Source organism: Myxine glutinosa, chromosome 7, assembly GCF_964187855.1.
Source record: "Myxine glutinosa chromosome 7, kmMyxGlut1.1, whole genome shotgun sequence".
NCBI classification, from domain to species: Eukaryota; Metazoa; Chordata; class Myxini; order Myxiniformes; family Myxinidae; genus Myxine; species Myxine glutinosa.
The window spans coordinates 147848876-147865911 of record NC_136267.1 but is presented as its reverse complement, the minus strand read 5'-3'; the positions used below and the strand labels follow the sequence as shown (position 1 = coordinate 147865911).

The 17036-nt window shown below is 44.4% G+C and overlaps 1 protein-coding gene across 13 annotated transcripts in view; it reads left to right on the top strand.

Moving 5' to 3' along the window:
• The window catches only part of XYLB (xylulokinase), a 181419-nt gene that overhangs the window by 113531 nt on the left and 50852 nt on the right, over nt 1-17036 (top strand). For all 13 annotated transcript variants that reach the window (XM_068123363.2, XM_078782404.1, XM_078782397.1 and 10 more), the window contains 4 exons: nt 3182-3300; nt 4203-4284; nt 12217-12257; nt 15949-16064. In XM_068123363.2, coding sequence (XP_067979464.2) covers nt 3182-3300; nt 4203-4284; nt 12217-12257; nt 15949-16064 — 358 coding nt within the window. The remainder of the gene's footprint in view (nt 1-3181; nt 3301-4202; nt 4285-12216; nt 12258-15948; nt 16065-17036) is intronic.

The following is a 17036-nucleotide window of genomic DNA, read 5'->3' as shown; positions in this document are numbered from 1 at the left end:
TCGCCCCTCCCCCCCTTTCGCTCTTGTATCAACACCTGTTGATACATCTGTACCATGTTTTACCTCGACCTTGCACGTTCGACCGATACATGTTCGACCCAGCTTGACATTGGTCGGCGGCTGCCCATAAATCCTGCGCTCTCCGTGCCCGCCAATCTAATACCACATATTTTAAATGTTTTCAAACAGGGGGTAAGAGTCCTTCCATGAACAGACTCGTGAGCAGAATTTGCGGAATAGTCGCTACATCTGCAAACCTCCCATGATTGACGAGAGCCCGTATTAATCGATACAAAAAAATCACTGGCCCTCTCATCCTTTCGCTGTGTATTTTTATAGACCTTATCCCAATCTTGGTCAGGTGGCAGAAGCTCATCTTGTATTGCATTGAACAGGGTATGGACCAAGGCTCTCCAGTCCGCATCCCCCTGGCCTACCCTTTGGTTCTCCGGCCAGTTGGCAATGAACTTCGCCTGTCACCAAACTCCCCTAGGAAGCACATGATTACACATCACCCCCACATCAAGATGGTCCAAGTTGTGACTAAAACCATTCAGCTAACTTTTCCCTGGCTCGGTGTGGCTCTGACAAGAGGGGCTTCAAAGTTCGCTCCATAGCTGTCCAGGTAAGTCGCCTGAATGTGGTTACTTTTACGGTTACTCCCGGCCGCATTCAGGCGACTCCATATAATGAGTGGATACCACAGATAATGTACCGTGTGGCAGGCGGTGCTTATCGCTCCCATTAAGGTACAGCATAGCTGGATGGGATACCTTAATGGTGGTTCACCACTCATGGTATGAAGTCGCATAATGACTGGTATATAACCGAAAGGTTTTCAGAGTCATAGGTGTATGCAACTCTCACTGCGTTGCCCTGATGAAGCCCCATCAAGGGCGAAACCAGGTCGGTAACTGTGAGTTTTTGTATCCACTTATGACAGCATCTGAACTAAGATCTAAATTACGCACTGCCGGATGGCTCTTCCTGAGCAGGCAAAGCGCACATACGTGATGGTGACGTCACAGCGTGTGCTCATTAGGCTGGATAACTTAAATTATAATTTGATATATATATATGTGTGTGTGTTTTTTTTGTTTGTTTTTTAATAAACAGCAATTAAATTCCTGCGTTGGGCTGGTGTGAAAAATTCTGACAACCCGGGAGTCGAACCAAGGACCTCCATCACTTTCGCGGTGACAGCCCACTGCGCCATTGAGCCTCCGGAATCTCCTCGGAAATTTTCCACACTCAACACTGCGAGCTTTATAATTGCAATGATTGCAATTATATATTGCAATTATATATATGTTTTTTAATAAACAGGAATTAAACACATGAAAGCCCGCTTGGAGTTTGCAAAAAAGCACCTAAAGGACTCTCAGACTCTGAGAAACAAGATTCTGTGGGCTTTCGTGTGTCTTCCACTGAGGAAAGGCTTCCATCTGGCCACTCTGCCATAAAGCCCAGATCGGTGGAGTGTTGCAGTGATGGTTGTCCTTCTGGAAGTTTCTCCCACTTCCACACAGGATCTCTGGAACTCAGCCAGAGTGACCATCGGGTTCTTGGTCACCTCTATTACCAATGCCCTTCTCCCCCGATTGCTCAGTGTGGCCGGGCGGCCAGCTCTAGGAAGAGTCCTGGTTGTTCCAAACTTCTTCCATTTAAGTATTATGGAGGCCACTGTGCTCTTGGGAACCTTCAATGCAGAAGAATTTTGTTGTAGGCTTCCTCAAATCTATGCCTCGACACAATCCTGTCTCTGAGCTCTGCAGGCAGTTCCTTCGACCTCATGGCTTGGTTTTTGCTCTGATATGCATTGTGAGCTGTGAGACTATATATAGACAGGTGTGTGCCTTTCCAAATCATGTCCAATAAATTGAATTTACCACAGGTGGACTCCAATCAAGGTGCAGAAACATCTCAAAAGATGATCAAGTGAAATGGGAGGCACCTGAGCTAAATTTCAAGTGTCATAGCAAAGGGTCTGAATACTTATGTCAATGTGATATTTCAGTTTTTTCTTTTTAATAAATTTGCAAAACTTTCCATAATCCTGTTTTCTCATTGTCATTATGGGGTATTGAGTGTAGATTGATGAGGGAAAAAATGACTTTAAACGATTTCAGCATAAGGTTGCAACATAACAAAATGTGAAAAAAGTGAAGGGGTCTGAATACTTTCTGAATGCCCTGTACTTACACGAACATTCGGGGTCTGCCTAGCAGGCACGTAAGACATCGGCCATTATAAAGCTCGCAGTGTTCAGTGTGGAAATTTCTGAGGAGATTACGGCTGGCTCAATAGCGCAGTGGGCTCTTGATGCGTAATCATTGGAGGACCGTGGTTCGAGTCTCGTATTGAGTCAGAATTTTTCATACTTAGCCCCTCATAGGAATTTGATTCCTGTATTTAAATATATATATTTAAATGCATTGGACATTATTGACCCTGACCAGAACCTGAAAATGATTGAATTTTTCCCAAATCACTTGAATGAAAAATGAATGAATGATCGTTTTAAGGCCATGTTTCCCCGCTAGAGCAGGGGTTAGCCTTGCGGGCCCCATGACAATCATGGTTCCCTGTTTGAGGCAATGTTTTTATGGCCGGATGCCCGTCCTGGCGCCAACCCTTAGTCGCCTCTTACGATGCGCAGGGATACGGTGTACGTATTCTAAATCGGGGTACACACCGTGATCATTCATCCCAGCAAGCTGGTACTCAATTTGCCGACCTCGGAAGGATGACAGGCTGAGTCAACCCCCTGGTGTTAATTTAGCGATCGATCGGGATTCGAAACCAGGATCCTAGGTTCCCAAGCCGGCACCCTAACCGCTAAGCCAACACCAGGCTTTTTCCCAAATTACTTCATGCTGACAAAATATGTGCTTGTGATTCCCAATCCCTTGGATTACATAATTTCACATGACATTGCAAAGATTGCTGAGGTTCTCGTCCATTGGGGAATGACATACTATATAAAACTGTGCAAAGGTTTTTGAAGTAGTTAGGGAATATCAAGGTATCAATATTCATGAAGAATAACCAGTTGTAATCCGACATAACTCTAATTTGGTCATCATATGACACTTGCAGTTATAATTCTTTCTCGTGATTGTTCTTCAGTTGATATCTTAATCCATCTGTTTATCTTTCTGCTCACTTTTTCTTCTACCAGGTTCTGGAATGAATTTACTTGATATAAACAACAGAGAATGGGCACCAACATGCCTGGATGCCTGTGCTCCAGGACTTGCCAAAAAGCTGGGAAACCCAGTGCCCTCTCACACCATCCTGGTAAAACACTCCACTCCACCTAGTTTTAAATTTTAGCACTAGTTTCCGTATGGCTATCTCTCCTTCAACGTTACTGGAGAAGTTATTATTTCTAATTATTGTTGTTAGTCATTTAAGCCTCGCATCTAAGTGGTTGTGCGGTTTTCTTTGGTCGAGGTAGAGACCAATTTTATTTTTTCCATGGTAAATCTTAAGAATTACACGTAATGGGCTAGTTTGGACGTAGGCTTGGCTTTTTATCTTATCGATTGGCAATTTCCATTCACGATCAGTCACATGTGCAAAGTATTCCTCATGAGAGCCATTTCTATCCTCATCCATACAAACACGTCTCAGGTTACCCATAATAGCTCATTGTTATGCTGGAGGATCACATTGCAATGTCAGTTAGGCCAACAACCAAGTAGAGTGGCCAAATGGCATCCGGATTGTTTGCATACTCTATCTTTTTGCAGGTGAATCTGAAATGGTGAGACGCACAATGGTTGTGTATAGTACAGTTAGTTTCCGAAGATCATGGATTCCGATAATGGAGATAAAAACGACTGCACATAATTGATTTCATCATCCACATCACATCCATACACATAAATCTCAGTTTGAATAGAAAATGGTCACGTTCCACTCATTATGATGGAAAATTCATTACATGGTTCCTGATGGTCCTCCCAGAAAGGTGTCATGAAATTAATTGAGCACCTTGCAAATTATTATTTTCATAGCCTATTCGTTTTCCCTCTTCATGCCATTCTTCTTCTTCTTCTTCTTGTACTGCTTTTAAAACTTTCATAAACTGGTGTATAAACCTCCATTTATACGAGTATTATCATCCATTATTCTTAATGTCCTATTATTTCTGTTTTTAATGACTTTTATTTTTCCACCTAACATTTACCATGCAGGGCTACCTATCTCCATATCTTGTGGAACGCTACGGCTTCTCGCCCAACTGCCAAGTCATAGCCTTTACAGGAGACAACCCAGGTCGGCCTCTGCTATTACTTTGGATTTGGAACAAAATGGTCACAACATATTGCTTTCTAACATTGACATTGTACGAGCAGCTTAATTTTATTTTGTCATGGAGATGTACCGTTAAACTTTCATTGAAATGAGTAGCATAATATCAATAAATAATATGAAATTACACCACGGCTTCGTGCCCCCTACTCCCCTAGGTCGGTGATTTGTTCACTCATTTCTTTCGCTTCACTGGATTTATTCCATCTTGCTATTTTGCATCGGAATATTGATTGTTTATGCTTCAAATCTTGATTTATGTTTGTTTTCAAGCCCAACATAATTGCTGTCAGCAGGTGAACACCACAATATTGGTACACCAGGGCTTTACAGTACAGTGTGTGATATTTTTAATATCCTGAAAGTTCTGCCCCATAGATTGGTTCTGTAATATAGCCAGTACGTACTTGATGGTTTCGCTCGGCCTACTGGAATAAGTAGACAAGTACGCACAGAGGGTATGTGCCCCAATCGGCATCGCCAACCCGTGGGAAAGGTAATGCATTTCGTAAAAGAGCATGGACCCTACCAGGTTTGGCAGTATCAGTGTCAATGGTTGACTTGCCACGGGGCCGTAGTTTAGGAGGAGTCCAAGAAGTCCCCATGTGGTAAACCCCAAAACCCGATTCTGTAACAATATACTGCTATAGGAATAGCCATTACTGTTCAATAAATTATTAGACTTGTGATGAACAGACTTGTGAAAAAACTTTGTGTGTGCCGTTGGTTGTTATCTCCAAATGCGGGTTTTAGAAGGTGTAGCAGAGTCCTCTCAAGTCTCGGAGTATCCCCCTCCGTTTTGGTAAGGGATTGCAATTCATAAAACATGCTGTAAAGATTTCTTGTTCTCAAAGTTTTGTTCCGAGGACTCTTTTCAAGATTGTCACTGAGCCCTGGGCAGCTTCCAACTGTAGTTTGTTTGTAATGATATTCACAGACATTGTTTTTAAGATCTCCGTTTAGGTTTTTCTTTATCATTCCCGTTGCTTCAATATTATCACAAGTACAATTTCAGCTATCTTCAGCTTCCAGGATCTTTTGACTTCATTTTTGAGATCTTAGTATTGCGTCATGCATTTCTGCATTGTTTAGTCTAAATTCCCTACGTTCTGACACGTCAAACGGCAATACCTTGTTTTTTTTGTACCTCAGTAATATTTCCAGTCACAGTGCTTTGTTTTCTTTGTTCACACTCAATGGGATCATCAGGTCCTACGTGAGCATTACATCTTTGTTTTTAATGATCGCTTTGGTTTGTGTTTCCATGAGTTTTCTGCAAGTGGGATACGGAAGTTTTTGCAAATGTGCCAGTAGATTACTCCACATACTTTGTTGTGCCTTTTTGCGTACAGCTGTTCTGACATTGGTGGGTTTTTTTTCATCCTGATAAGAGATGACTTGCTTTTTGTTTCTACCTTCCAGAACCTACATCTGTTCGATGGACTCAGTTCTGCCATTTTCTTAAAGCCATTGTTATAGTGACCTTGATCTTGGGCATTTATTGTGATTCGTTCTCCATCCCAGTTGAGCTGACCTCTTCTTAGGCATTCTAATGAGCTTTCTTTGTCGATGCTAAATCTGTCGAACTCTTTGTTTTTGCATGTACAGTACATCTCTGCTCTTTTATCGTTCTCCCAGGTGTGTGTGTGTGTGTGTGTGTGTGTGTGTGTGTGTCGTTTGTCGTTTGTCGTCTGTCGTCTGTCGTCTGTCGTCTCCACACGCAGGCCCCAACACTGAACCTGATCTCGAAGCACCCATCTCCACCCCAGCAAGGAACCATGACTCACGGACCAAGCTATCTTTTCCATTTGTGTTCTGTTTCCCCCTCCAACCCCTTAGTGGTGACGATGTCGCTCCACACAGCCTCCTGTGTGACCTCTGGGGATTCACCCTATCTCACCGGATTCCATGCGGGGTAACTACCGCCCACCTGGACATGTCGCGCCACTTCTACCGGTCGTCATACCCACGATCATACAATTGAAGCTCGGTCGCACTCATCCTCGGTGGGAGGAAGTCAATAAAGCCCACCTAGCTGCATGGCTAAGCCGCCTGCATCCCAAACACATGTCAATTGGCGAGATACCCGGTTCCATATGCATGGTCCTCTGTCGCACTGAGGCTGCCACCCTCGGCATGGTCTTCACTCCCATCGAAGCTGTTGCATTCAGTATGGTCTTCGATCTCACCCATCAACGACAAGAGGGAGGTGGCAAAGCACGCCGCCTCCCCCTCGCCGGCATCTTGTCGTGTGTGCGTGTGTATGCGTGTATGTTTGTGTTTTCCTAGTTATGCTGGTGGAATTTTTTTTTTTTTTTTTTTTTTTGTATACTGAATCGAGGCTCGTGAAAGAGCTAACATTTACTTCACAAACAAATCAACCAGACAAACAAAATATATAAAAAGAGGGAGTGGAAGACAAGATGGGGAGAGAAGGGGAAGCACACAAACACAACATTTGAGAGCAGGGAGATGTGTGGGAGGGAGAGGGCTTGGGGGTAGGAGGCGTGGGAAGGGGGGGGTGGGTGGTTGGAGAAGTATAAAACACAAGGACTTCCAGGACAGAAGTTGGTATTTCAAAAAGTGGAATTGGGGTGAAATTAGCAGGGGTAGAAAAGATCAAGGTTTTGGATGGGGGAAGATAAGAGATGGTGGTGAACAGCTGTTTTAAAGACCTGGAGGGTGGAGTGGGATTGAAGAGAGTGAGGGAGTTTGTTCCAGAGGCGGGAGAAAAGAGGAATGAAGGAGTGAAGGTGAGCAGAGAGTCTTGATTTTGGCAGTTTAACCATAAGAGGGTTGCAGGCAGATCTTGTGCGACCTGTAGGAATATTTGCAGGACAGAACCCAGAGAGAGCTGGGGGGGCAAGGCCAGAGCGGAGTTGGTAGAAGACGGAAAGACCACCAACCTGCCTGCGGTGAGTGAGTGAAAGGCCCTTGGAGTAAGCTTCATCGCGGGAGATTCCAATGATTCTGAATGCTTTGGTTTCAACAGCGTGAAGACGAGCTAGGTGTGAGGCAGGAGCACCAGCCCAGAGGGGAGAGCAGTATTCCATTGAGCTGTGGATGAAAGCCTTGTATGTGGTGAGGAGCTCAGGTGTGCCAAGGAAGGACTTCGCACGACGGAGGATGCCCAGTCGGCGACTGGCTTTGGAGGCCAGATTTGAAATGTGGTTTTCCCAGGAAAGATCATGGCAGATAGTGAGACCCGAAAGCTTGAGTGACAGAACTTCTTGGAGAGGATTATTCAGAAAGTGGATGGGAGGGTTGTCCAGTCGGTCTTTTCGGAGAGACATCGTAAGAGTGTGAGATTTGTCAGGATTGAAAGACATGTTCCACTTGTTTGCCCAGTCTGTGATTTTGTCCAGGTCTGCAGAGAGTGAGGAGGCTGCAGACTGCCGATCTGAGGGATGAGGAATGGAGCGACAGAGAGTAGAGTCATCAGCAAAGAGATAGAGAGGATTTTCAAGAGAGTCAGAGAGATCATTGATGAAGACCAGAAAAAGCACAGGGCCCAGAACACTGCCTTGGGGAACTCCAGCCTGAACAGGAAGAGAAGATGAGAGAAACCCATTCAGGGCCACACCTTGACTATGACCAGGGAGGACGTCCGCCAGCCATGCATGGAGATTTCCATGGATACCAAAAGAGGAGAGTTTGGTGAGCAGAGCGGGGTGCCAGACCGTATCGAAGACACGTGATATGTCAAGGGAGACAGCTCTAATTTCCTGTTTGGCATTGAGGACCTCCATCCATTGTAGAGAAAGCAGAAGCAGCATGTCCAGAGTAGAGTGACCAGGTCTGAAACCAAATTGATGATCAGAGATCAAGCCATTGGAGAAGAGGAAAGATTTCATATCTGAAGCAATGATGGATTCCATGACTTTGCTGATAATTGGGAGAAGGCTGATTGGTCTGTCGTTGCTGGGATCTGTTTTTGCACCTTTTTTGTGCAAAGCGGTGATGTTGGCAGATTTCCAAGTAGATGGCAGATGACCTTGAGCAAAAGAGAGGGTGAAGAGAACAGAGAGAGGGAGTGAAAGAGCAGAAGAACAGGATTTTCGGATCCGTGGGCTGATGCCGTCAGGTCCAGTTGCAGAATCAGAGTCGAGGGTTGACAGAAACTTTTCCACCTTGTCAGGAGGAAAGGACACAGAGTCCAGGCGCAGCTGGGTACGACTGGGTACGGTGGGTACAGAGAGGAATGGGTTTGGGACACAAGATTTAGAGGCAAACACAGAGTTGAGGCATTCAGCTTTTTCACGTGCGGAGTCAGCCGTGTGGCCGTTTGAGGTGAGGGATAGGGATGGAGGGGGAACAAACACCAGAAACAGATTTGACCAGACGCCACTAGGATTTGGAAGAGGGAGACAGATAAGAGAGTTCGGTCCTGAGAACGGAGAGATATTGTTTCCTGGCTCTCCTGAGGGTGGACACTCACTTGTTTCGGGCTTTGTGAAAGGAAATGAGATTTCCTTCCGTTGGATTTGTTTTCCAGGAGACGAAAGCAAGTTGTTTCTGGGCAATAGCCTCACCACAAGATTCCGTGTACCATGGACGGGAGGAAGGGTATGACAACTGAAGACGAGATGGGATAAATCTGTGCATGAGAGAGAGCAATTTACTTTGGAAGAATTCCCAGGATGAGTTGATGTCAGAGGCGGTAGAGATGGGAGACCAGTCCAGATGATTGATGGCTGCTTGAAGACCGTGCCAGTTGGCCTGAGTGAAATGCCAGACTCGTCGACGCTGAGGAGGCTCTCTGAGAATGGTCAGAGAGATGTCCACTTTAACAAGCACATGATCAGATGAGCCGATTGGAGCAGAAGAAGAGCAGCAGACATTTTCAGGAAGTTAGTCATAACCAAGTCCAGAAGAGAAGATGCTCCGTTGACTGAGATCCGTGTCGGGAAATTGACAGATTGTGTCAGTCCCAATGAGTCACAGAAGTCCTTTGCTGAAGAGCCATGGCTGGTGAGAGAGGTACCCACACCCAGCCAACTGGCATGGTGACAATTGAAATCACCACATATGAGGAAGAGAGAGTTGGGATGGGTAGATAGAAGTTGGTCCATATTATCAGACAGCGAGATGTAGATGGAGTCATCACTGTTTGGTGGACGGTACAACACACATATGAACAAAAGGTGGGAGCGAAGGGGAAGCCGTAGCCAAAGGTATTCCTGGGGGTGAGGTGGAGAGAGGGCAGTGCAGGGCAAGTGAGGAAGAGAGTTTTTTTGTAAAGATAGCAACCCCACCTCCAGGACGAGGCTCAGGTCTATCATACCGGACGAGGGAGTAACCTGGGAGAGATACCAAGGAATCAGAGACATCATGAAGGAGGAAAGTTTCTGTTAAGCAGATCACGTCTGGTTTGTCAGAAGCAACCTGTATGGAGAGATCAGTCAAGTTTGAGCGAAGGCCCCGGATGTTTGAGGTCCATACTGTTAAAGAAGAGGAAGGGGGAGCATCGGATACAGAACAGGGCGGGGGAGCGGTAGGGTAAGATGTGGAAGAGGAGGAAGAGGTAGGGAGAGCTGTTGAAGGTGTGTCAGAGATTTCAGAATAGCTTGGAGAAAGGGAAGAATGGGGCGGACAAAAGGTTTGATGGTGATTGGGTGAGGCGCAGTGAGGTGTTATTTGAGGAGGGGGAAGAGTGAGGCAGAAGGTTGAGGGAGATGAAGGTGAAAGTTGGAAGGGGGAAGAAGCGGGGAGGACGCTTTGAGGAGGAGGGGTGAGAGGGGAGGAGCGAGGGAGAGTCTCGGAGGGGAGGGGTGTGGGGGGAGTTTAGGAGGGAAGGGGCAAGGGGGGAGATTTGAAAGGGATGGGTGATGGGGAAGATTTGGAGGGGAGGGGCAAGGGGGAAGATTTGAAAGAGATGGGTGATGGGGATGATTTGGAGGGGAGGGGCAAGGGGGTAGATTTGGAGGGGAGGGGTGATGGGGAAGTTTTGAAGGGGAGGGGTGATGGGGAAGTTTTGGAGGGAAGGGGTGATGGGGAAGATTTGGAGGGGAGGGGCAAGGGGGAAGATTTGAAAGGGATGGGTGATGGGGAAGATTTGGAGGGGAGGGGAAAGGGGGAATATTTGAAAGAGATGGGTGATGGGGAAGATTTGGAGGGGAGGGGCAAGGGGGTAGATTTGGAGGGGAGGGGTGATGGGGAAGTTTTGAAGGGGAGGGGTGATGGGGAAGTTTTGGAGGGAAGGGGTGATGGGGAAGTTTTGGAGGGAAGGGGTGATGGGGAAGATTTGGAGGGGAAGGGTGAGATTGGATTTTGAAAAGTGTACGATTAATGGGAAACGAACATTTATTGCAAAATGTGTTTCTTGAGACCTTCGAGTCAAAAATACGTTTGAGGACGCTGAAGGGTGGGTGGAGTGCTGGAGAGTTTAGGGAAAGTATGAAAGAGGCACTGTAAGAGATGGAATTTTTTTTTGGAATGAATAGATTTGGTGAGCAAGTCGAAAGCATCCTTTTATAGAAGAAGAAGAAAAAGGTGTTATCGTATACGACAGAACACAGTTCTTCAGAGGACAGTTGAAACATTTTTTAACAACGTGATCACGTGATCACGAACAACGTGGTTGAAGAACGAACGAACAAATAAGAACGAACAAACGGATAAGAACAGAGAAGGAAATATTTTTTTGGTTTTGTTTTTTTGAGTTGAGATTTTAAAACAAGGAAGTATGGGGTGAAAAGACCGGGAAAAACAGAGACCGAAAGTAATTGCAGCGCAATCGAAGAACCGCTGAGACAAAAACAAAGCCTCAAGCCAAGGTCGGACACGGTAGCCTACTACACTAGGCCTCAGAATACGCGACACGAACTAACCGACGATTCTGTACACAGGTATGAAAAACCAATACCGAGAATCCTATTAAAGACACGCCAATAGGTACACACACCGAAAGAAAGATAGTTTCGACAAAAACACAATTGTGAAAAATTACTTAACTTCGAAAGCGTGCGCGCATGGACAGCTTTGAAGAGACGTCAAGAGACGTAATTTTAAAGCATTAAACCATGTAAGTCATAACTGAAAGCTCCTCAAGATCTCATGAAATTTTTTTTGAGTGCACAGACACCATAGAGGTTCTGTCATGAAGGCTTCACAAGTAAACATGTGCCAAATACCCATTATTTAAATGCACCACATGTAGACAGTACAATGCCTTCAGCCTCCAGCACTTGCACTTAAAATGGAGCCTTGAGACTTGGATCTACTTTGGAGACTTCTCTAGAGAAGTGCATTTCATATTATCTCAAGGAGACAAGGCCTAATAAGCTGTAAACTCATGATGGAAATATCACTTTCTTTGACTTGTTTTCAAAGTTACTGACTATGACGATTTGTCAAACTTTGGAGTGAATTGTTTTGCATGCTCATATAAAGATGCGAATGGTTCATGCGAATGGTTCGGTGGATGTGCGGAGTATCGTTGAGAGAGAGGAAGACAAATGATGAATTGTGAAAGATGATGGGAATAGAGCCTGTGATTGATGCTGTGAAGAGAAACAGGTTGAGATGGTTTGGTCATGTGTTGAGGAAGGATGAAAGTGATTGGTTGAGAAGAGTGATGGAAATGAATGTGGAAGGAAGTCGAGGACGGGGCAGACCGAGAAAGACTTGGCTAAAGGTGGTGGAAGAAGAAATGCGGGCAAGGGGGTTAACAAGGAGAGTTGCAGAAAATAGGGCAAGATGGAGAAGATTGTCATGGGGACCGCAAGGCTAACCACCGCTCTAGCAGGAAAAATGGCCTTAAAATGCATGTTGTTGTTTGTTGTTTGCTCATTTAAAGATGGACAAAAGATTATTATTACTCTCATGTAATTATGGATTGTTGTTTATCATTTTAATTCCCCTCCTTTTTCTTGCTTATTTATAAAATGTTCACAGCGTCGTTGGCTGGCATGAGACTTGAGGAAGGTGACATGGTGGTATGTCACTTGCTTTTACAAATCTTCAAGTAATGGAATGTTTTATTTGCCATATTCGTTGTTTATGTAAATTGCACTTGCAGTTACTCAGACAGATTGTTTCAGCTTATTCTGGAAGCTCGAATGGAATAGCCAGGAAATTGGAAAAATCCTAGTTTTTGGAAGGACATTGGCGCTACTTAACCCAGCAACCTTGTCTCTTTTCCTTTTGAGATAATGCCCATGTCAGAAGTAATCGCAAAACGATGAGACAGTAACGCATTACTCACTCCAACAGTGGTACTGATCAATTAAATTAATTTAAGCCTTCTTCGGACCTTATACCTCCAACTAATATGAGCAGCGTTGCTACTTGGCCAAATAAAATCACTTTTGGTATCATTCTCCAGCGAGATCATTGAAAGAGTTGTATCTTGAAGACAGAACTTTTCACTCAGAGATATGAAACATTTCATCTGACAGATATTGAACTTCATCACATCACAATGATAAGAAACCAGGAATTGTTTGTGCTCCATAATACATGGTGACCCGAAAATAACAGAACCAATACTATTTAATATAAAATCCTCATTTATCACTCAAATGGCACAATAGTTGCCACAGATTACCTTGAATTGGCCGGGACCGACTGTGCTTAAATGGCGTGCTCCAAATGTTTGCCACGGCGCTGCAAGCACTCTTGGATTTGATGGGGAAAATGGTTGATCACTGATGCATTCCACTGCAGGAATTAAGGGAATTTTGTTGATAATAGTTGCTTTGAGTTATTCAATGGATTGTGGCCTTTCTCTGTTGACCTTCTTCAGATAGCCCCAAAGATAGAAATCTGGTTGTTACAGATCTGGTGAGTGTGGGGCCCATTTAACAGCAAGTCTTGGACTGATGACTCTGTCACCAAAGTGCTTGTTGAGCCAGTTCAGTGAACCATTTTACGTGTGGGGACTGGCTCTATCCTTCTGAAACCATTGTTCCCCTCTCAAAACCCCTGTGTGACTGGCTACTGGCTAGGGCCCTCCAAAATTTGCAAAGAACTTGGATGTAACGTTTTGTATTGACAGTCCATGTGTCGTCCTCAAACCAGAAAGGGCCGAAGATTCTATGTTTACTGATTTTGACCCAGGCAGCGTATTTTCCTGAGTGGAGAGGTCACTCGAGCACTAGATCGGGAGTGTCAATCCCCAGTATATATAGTTCTTGGAGTTCTTGGAGTTGACGTGCCCAGAAAGAAGGAAATGGGCCTCATCAGAAAACCAGACATTGTCAAGGAAGTTAGGCCTTTCTTCAATCTTGTCTGCAAACCACCAGCACATTGTCACTTTTCTACATATGGGCTGCAGTCAGTTTGTATTTAATCTGAATTCTGCATGGATACAGTTTCACCTCATGGATGAGAATTCTTCTCACTGATTCACGTGAAATTCCAAGCTCTTGACTCCAACGCCTGAGAGAATTCTTCGGATCTTTACCTAATGAATCACGAACAAGGTCAATGTTCTCAGGGGACCTTACATCTTGAGAGACCTGACAGCACTTTGACTGTTGAGATTTCTGACAGTGACATTTTCTCTGAACTTTTTGACTCCGGAAAATATACATGACTTGCAGGGCGCAGTGCAAGTTCCAAACTCACATTTAAACTTGATTTGAGTCTTCTTGTTCGACTCAATTTGAGTCCATTTTAAGAAAAAATCTCCACAGGATAAGTACTTTGCCTCATTTTCCATTGCATTTTTAAAAAGGGAAGAATCATTGCCGACTTTCGTAATCTGTCTTGTGGTTCACTCTTCTTCAACCACTTGAAAAAACAAGAGGTTGTCATTAGTAAGACAGAAGATATTAGACAAAAGTTGGGTTCCGTTTTTGGCATGAAGAAGACAGGAGATCATGTTTCTGAGATCTTGAAGTGTAAAATCTTCCGACGTATCCACAAATGCACATTCCAAGTGAAGATCTTGCCACTGGTCCACATTTACTGTTATTCTGAGGATACTTGCATTCATGCTCACATTTGTTGTCAGGAGAACAATGTCTTCTGCAGAGGATATGAATGTGACCATGTGATGCTGGATCGAACGATGCCTGATGGGAATTTAACATCCTCTCTATCTCTTTGCTAATGACTCCACTCTCTGCCGCTGCATATCTCAACCCTCAGATCGGCAGGCAGCAGCCTCTTCACTCTCTGCAGACCTGGACAATATCACAGACTGGTCAAACAAGTGGAACATGTCTTTCAATCCTGACAAATCGCACACTCTTTCTATGTCTCTCAGAAAAGACCGACTGGACAACCCTCCCATCTACTTTCTGAACAATCCTCTTGAAGAAGTTCTGTCACTCAAGCTTTTGGGTCTCACTATCTGCCATGATCTTTCCTGGGAAAACCACATTTCCAAGCTGGCCTATAAAGTCGACTGGGCATCCTCCGTCGTGCAAAGTCCTTTCTGGGCACTTCTGAGCTCCTCACCACATACAAAGCTTTCATCCGCAGCTGAATGGAATACTGCCCTCCTCTATGGGCTGGTGCTCCTGCCTCGCACCTAGCTCGGCTTCATGCGGTTGAAACCAAAGCATTTGGAATCATTGGAATGTCCCGCGATGAAGCTCATTCTGAGGGCCTTTCTCTCTCTCACCACAGGCAGGTATGTGGTCTTTCTGTCTTCTACCGACTCCTCTCCGGCCTTGCTCCCCCTGCTCTGTCCTCCAAATATTTCTGCAGGACGCACAAGATCTGCCAGCAACCCTCTTTGGTGAAACTGCCAAAATCAAGACTCTCTGCTCATCTTCACTCTTTCATTCCTCTTTTTTTCCTGCCTCTGGAACAAACTCCCTCACTCTCTTCAATCCCACTCCTCCCACGAGGTATTTAAAACAGCTGTTCACCACCATCTCTTATCTTCCCCCATCCAAAACCTTGATCTTTTCTACCCCCGTTAAAACAACCCAAATCCACTTCTTTCAATCCCCAACTTCTTTCCTGAAATTCCTAGAAGTGTTCAGTTGCTTTATACCGTGTACCCCTCCCTCCCCTTCCAGCCCTCCCCCTTCCACAGATCTACCGACGTCCCTGTTCTCTTTTGTTGTTGTGCTTGTGTGCTTCCTTCTCTCTCCCCCTCTTGTCTCCTGCTCCCTTCATTGCATGTTTTATGTGTCTGTGCATGTTTTCATGTTCAATGTGTTAGCTCTTACACGAGCCTCGATTCTGTATTTAAAAAAACAAAAGAAAAACCCATAAATCAATATTTGTGCAAAGTCATCCGATGGTATCGAGCTACTTGGAAAGAGCTCTCGGTCTCGTACTGAGCTGGCACAACTACAGTATATTATGAGCTTAGGTTGATGATGTGCATGGTATTTCAGCACATTCCATTCTGCTCCTTTAAATTTTGGTGTTCGGCTTGAGTTAAAACTATCAATTGCAAACTAACTTCGATCTGTAATCAACAATGCCTCGAAGTTCGAATTTCCAGTGCGATAATGCAGAAACAGTCCGAATGCCGTGCTGCAGTTCAAGAAAAGACCAAATCAAATTGCACATAAACCATGTAAAACAAACCTGTTGCTGATTCTTAACAATTATGCTCACACTCTTGTATTTCATTGCTACCACTTCCTGGAGGATGCACAAATATTTTCAAAGATTTAAAAGTGATGGTTGACAGTGAACCAATTTTTGAACTCATTGCAGGTCAGCCTGGGAACCAGCGATACTGTGTTCCTATGGCTCGAGAGGCCACGACCTGCACTTGAAGGGCATGTGTTCATCCATCCAATGTCTTGGCAAGCTTACATGGGTCTTATCTGGTGAGTTGAGCAGTCAATGGTGATTAAAGGGCATGATCACATAGGACAATAGCCAAAGATTATGAGAATGACAACCTCATTCTGCAGTTTATGCCCAATTTAGATAATGGGTCAATTTACATCATGCCCTTTAATCTTCGTCTTTTGTGGTCAAATATTTATATCCATAATTTTTTTTGTATACAATGTCGAGGCTCGTGGAAGCGCTGGGGATTTGACCTTTTTAACAATGATAAACAATAAAACCAGACTTTGTGGCATTGTAGAGTGTCTGATCTGAGTCTGCGATGTCAGCGGTTCGATCATGACCCTGGCAGAGTCATATACCAATTACTTTTTAAAATGGTACGTGCACTTCATCGCAAAATCGAAGATTTTCCAAGTATATTAGTTGGTCTTATGCGTTATTCTGTCTGTTTGTCTGTCGGTCAATCACCTACAGGTCACAATTTTAAACCAATCTTGATGAAACTTCACCAGATGGTAGAGTTGGTCATAAGGAAGAAGCCTATTGATTTTGAGGTCAAAGGTCGAAGATCATATTGAGGTCAAGTTTCTAAAATTGTCATTTTTCATCCGATTGACTTGAAAATTGAACAGTATTTGTATATTGAGTCACTAAATTGGGAAACCAATTACTTTTGAGGTCAAAAGGTCAAAGGTCAACTCATGGTCAAACTTACAAAATCATCAATTGTCATCTGAAAAATCATCGATTTTCATCCAATTGACTTTTTTGGGGGATACAGAATCGAGCCTCGTGTAAGAGCTAACACATTGAACATGAAAACATGCACAGACACATATAACATGCAATGAAGGGAGCAGGAGACAAGAGGGGGAGAGAGGGAAGCACACAAGCACAACACAGAAGAGAACAGGGACGTCGGTAGATCTGTGGAAGGGGGAGTGCTGGGGGAGGAGGGAGGGGTACACGGTATAAAGCAAATTAACACTTCGAGGAATTTCAGG